Below are 4,532 nucleotides of genomic sequence, written 5' to 3'. Positions count from 1 at the left end.
AGCGCTTCGGACACTCGAGTAGCAGCCCTGTATGGAAGGCGTTGGTTTGGTGACACACCAGCGCGTCCTGTCCCACCTCAGGGCAGTAGAAACTGCGTGGGCTGGCAGTGCGTGTTTACCCAGACTGCCCGGCAGACATGAGCCGGTTATGATAGGCTTGTTCGTAACTATTACTATCCGTTAAGTCTGCAGCTTCTTCGGGAGGGGAAGTGGAGAGGGAGGCATTCTCTGGCGACCAGTGACAGGACCCGAGGGCAGGACATGAAACTGTGTCAGGGGAGGTTTAGGGTTGGATACTTAGAAAAGTTTTTTCCCTCAGAGGGTGGTTGGGAACTGGAAGAGTCTCCCCGGGAAAGTGGTCACTGCACCGGCCTGACCGAGCTCAAGAAGCGTTTGGACAATGCTTTTCAGGTGCAGGGTGTGACTTATTATTGTCCTGTGCAGGGGCAGAAGTCAGACTCGATGATCCTTTTGAGTTCCTTCTAACTCAGCGTATTCTGTGATCCTTTAACATGATTTTCATATGAGTAGTTAATGAACTTTGTCCCATATTCAAGCTGTGTCTTTCTTCCCTGTATTTTTCTTTGCTTAGGGAACAACAAAAATGGCCAACCAAGAAGCAGCAGAGATACAAATTTCAGAGTTAGATTTACTGTCTAGCATGTTTCCTTATGAGGAAGAGTTTGCTGTCACAGACCAACTGGCTCTAGCTGAACTGAAACACTATGTTGAAAATGAGTCTGCAGAGGTGCCATCTTCAAAAGTTCAGTACATACTGAACGTAAAGACAGAGGTGCCTAATTCCTCTACGGTATTGTAAACCCTTTTAAAAATACTGTATTACTTCATGGGATTTTATGGCTTATGTGAAGTAAATATTTCCTCATTTGTTTTTAGGTGGAACTCTCTATGTCCTGTGCTTTACCACTTAAATATCCAACTGTTCTCCCAGAAATTACTGTGAGGTACAACTGCTAATAAAAACATTTATAAGTTAGAGTGTACTGCACAAATATGGTTATGATCAGAGGAAGCTGTCCTTTTTTTTTGATGGTTTACTGCTAAGCCAGATTGACAACAGTGCTGATGAAAAAACAAATATAGAAGCTTATGATTTCTCTGTTGTGCTCATCAAATAAGCGAGGGAAAGGGAAAAAGTGTGAAGGAGCCATCACCTGTACAGAAGGGTTACATGTAGATACTGTTCATAGGTCTGATGCTCAAAAAGAAAGATGTGTCTATTTTGATAAAGCTTAAGACTTACTAAAGGGGTGAAAAGATAATCAAAGGTATTACTCTTCCATTGTCACAATGCTGTTTCTTCCAGCCTTCTGATCTTTTTATTTCTGTTTAAAGAAGTAGACTTGTGTATTACAGAAAATTAGTTCAGCCACCATACTTACTTTTCAAGTACTTTTTTCTTGATTTTATTTTACAGATTGGTAGTGCTGTTTGTGAATTCAAGAGCTAGCACACCAATTAAATAATAATTAAGATGTTTTCATAGCTAATATGAGTTAAATATCAATAGCAAGTGCATATTATCTAGCTATGCCTGATTTTCTTGGCAACTTGAAGCAAAACTTTTCAAAAGTTATGAAGCTGGGGAAGGGTCTGGAACACAAGTCCTAATCAGAAGCAGCTGAGGGAGCTGGGGTGGTTTAGCCTGGAGAAAAGGAGACTTGAAGGACCTTATCACTCTCTAGAGTTACCTGAAAGGAGACTGTAGGCAGGTGGAGATTGGCCTTTTTTCCCAGGGAACCAGTGACAAGTCAAGAGGAAATGGCCTCAAGCTGTGCCAGGGGAGGTTCAGGTTGGACATTAGGAAGAATTTCTTCATGGAAAAGTTGGTCAGTCATTGGAGGGAGCTGCCCAGGGAGGTGGAGGTGGTCAGCATGATTGGATGTGGCACTCAGGGCACTGGTTTGGTTGACAAGGTGATCATCAGTCAAAGTTTGGGCTTGATCTGGGATGTCTTTTCCAAACCTAAGGATTCTATTATTCTGTGTTTTTAAAAACATGCTAAAGTGTAAACACATATATATTTATATGCTTTTTTTTTTTAGGTCATCATTATTAAGCCGCTCTCAGCAGATTCTCCTGAACTCTGATCTAAAAACATACTTGATGCAAAACTTCAGTGGCGAGCCCTGCATACTGAGTGCGAGGGAATGGGTTAAAGACCACGCAGCTGCTTACATTGACAAAGATCTTTCATTCTTCTCAATGACAGCCTCAGATGCCACAAAGTCAGAAGTCACCACATTCACTCGATTGTGGATCTACAGTCATCACATTTACAACAAGCAAAAAAGGAAGAATATTATTGACTGGGCCAAGGAGCTCTCTCTGTCAGGGTTTTGCATGCCAGGGAAGCCAGGTGTTGTTTGTGTAGAAGGTTTACAAAGTAGTTGTGAAGAGTTCTGGTCAAGGTTAGTTCTTCTTTGTACTTAAATGCCATTAGTAGTTAGAATATTGCATTTTATCATGTTGTACATGTGGCCAGAAGGTGGAAATTCAACCACCTGCCAAGCTGTGAAGATCTGCAAAGTATTTGTGTTTATTATAATGTATGTGCAACTCTGAATATCCACTGTACTGTTGGTTGCAACACTCAAAGAAACCGGTACTGCAGGATGCACATTTATTTCTGTTTTATATTCCTCTGTGTTTCACTTTTATAGAGATGGACTGCAGTACCCCAGTTGTGTTAGATTTGTGGACTTTTATATCGCTTCACATTTGTGTTTAATTTTGCTCCCATCATTTATCTTTCTGAGTGGTGCAGACTAAATAAGCTTTGTAATTTGATTGTATCAGCTAAGAGTCTGTGAGAATTCTTAGCACAGGGAAGATAGAAGTGAGCCCTGAAATGGAAACCACATCCTCATTAATTATTTTGTGAGGGATAGCATTAAAGGTTTCCAGTCCTGGGGAGATAAAAAATCCTCAAGTTTCTGCTTATGAGAGTGTTTGCATGTGAGTAGTATTTCTGTGACCAGCTCATGAACCTTTATCTCTGTCAATATATATACACAAATAGAATTTATTGACTTTTGTGATGGTAGTTATTCCATAGTATTTCCCAAAACAGTCTTTATTTTATAAGCAGATTAATATTTCCTCAATTGCTTTCAGGATAAGAAGATTAACATGGAAAAGAATCCTTATTCGGCACAGAGAAGATGTTTCTTTGGAAGGTGGAGGACATGCTGAGATCCAGAAGCAACGAAAGTTCCCCACTTTGGAAGAAAAATGTTTTGATGCACATGGTGCCCGGGGAAATCATATGGACTTGGGGCAACTGTATAATTTTTTAGAAGAAAAAGGATGTGCTGACATATTTCAAATGTACTTTGGGGTTGAAGGGCATTCAAGGGGTTGAAGATCAGCAGAGGCCCCAGCAGCTGCATTTTTAATTTAATCCTCTTAACAGATTCCTTAGCTTTCCTGCAACAGTTGATCAGAGAGGGAATTAATAATTCATGATTCATGTGATGAATTCAGTTTTCATTATAAAAAAATATCTAGCGAAATCCTGAATAATGGAAATGACTATATGAATGCTTTATGCACTTTCTAGTGTTAAAGAGATTTAGGGTACATACCTATTTAAAATGAAAGAAAATGTGTTTGATAACCTACTGGACAGTTACAGAATTGTAGATGGATGAACAGATGGAATGTGTTGGATGAATATACAAATAAGAAACGACAAAATTGCAGTGTGGGTATCTCAGGAGTGAGAACATGATATTTACATTAATTGTTACTGTTTACATACAGTTCATGAAAACTTGCTTTCTAAACAATCTTCTACTTTCAACCTGAAAGTTTAGTAAGCCCTGAGATCATTATTTTATTTTAAAAAAGAACAAAGGGAGGTAGCAAGTTTACAAGAGTCTTACTCGTGCTACCAAGATGAGCTAGGATTCCTACTCGAAGGCACAAGAATTTTCTGTAGGTAAGATAGATACCATGGTGTCTCCACTACATCTGTTATTTTGGTTTGTGGAAAAGCAGCAGGGTACCAAGGATCGGGTTCCCTTATAGCATGCTCAAAAACTCCGGAACCATCCTCAGCCTTCTGAGTTCCCAAGTTTTCAATCCTGTAATATGAAGTGCATTATGTTGCATGTATTTTTGAGTGGGATTTCAACAAAGTTGTATCAATGAATGCTAATTTTGCAGATACTGCATCTAAATCCCTGTAGATAAAAGCAGACATTGGTTTCTTTTGATTAAATATTTTTATTAAATATTGATTAAATTATTCTGTACACATCCAGTAAAATCGCTAACATTCTGTTCTCTGGTATGGACTTGGAACACCTCTTGCAGGGATAGTTTACAGCGATGTCATTCCACAAGGGTGGGTGAAACTTTCCCAAATCCAAAGTCCTTGTAAGTGTACAAGAAGGCTGCGGCTCGGTAAAGGCCCCACGGGACGCTCGAAGCTTAAGATCGATGGATTTCATTTTTATTTCTTTAAAGGATGTTGCTGAGTTTAAGGCCACTCGAGCTAGGTTCCC

The 4,532-nt window shown here is 39.6% G+C and overlaps 1 protein-coding gene across 2 annotated transcripts; it reads left to right on the top strand.

Annotated features, from left to right (window-relative positions):
* The first annotated feature begins 6 nt into the window (after positions 1-6).
* On the top strand, positions 7-4,288 carry RWDD2B (RWD domain containing 2B). Of its 2 annotated transcripts, XM_031056636.1 has the most exons (5): positions 7-159; positions 593-811; positions 898-965; positions 2,067-2,432; positions 3,139-4,288. In XM_031056636.1, the coding sequence occupies exons 2-5, from the start codon at positions 605-607 to the stop codon at positions 3,383-3,385; spliced, it is 888 nt and encodes a 295-aa protein (XP_030912496.1). In that variant the 5' UTR covers positions 7-159; positions 593-604; the 3' UTR covers positions 3,386-4,288. The 2 variants fall into 2 exon arrangements, with proteins under 2 accessions (XP_030912496.1, XP_005420580.1); XM_005420523.2 differs by lacking the exon at positions 7-159 and having other exon boundaries at positions 241-811.
* Positions 4,289-4,532: the final 244 nt, after the last annotated feature.

Source organism: Geospiza fortis, unplaced genomic scaffold (assembly GCF_000277835.1).
Source record: "Geospiza fortis unplaced genomic scaffold, GeoFor_1.0 scaffold1, whole genome shotgun sequence".
NCBI lineage: Eukaryota > Metazoa > Chordata > Aves > Passeriformes > Thraupidae > Geospiza > Geospiza fortis.
Note: the sequence above shows the minus strand (reverse complement) of the source record. Positions and strands in the feature narration are given on the sequence as shown.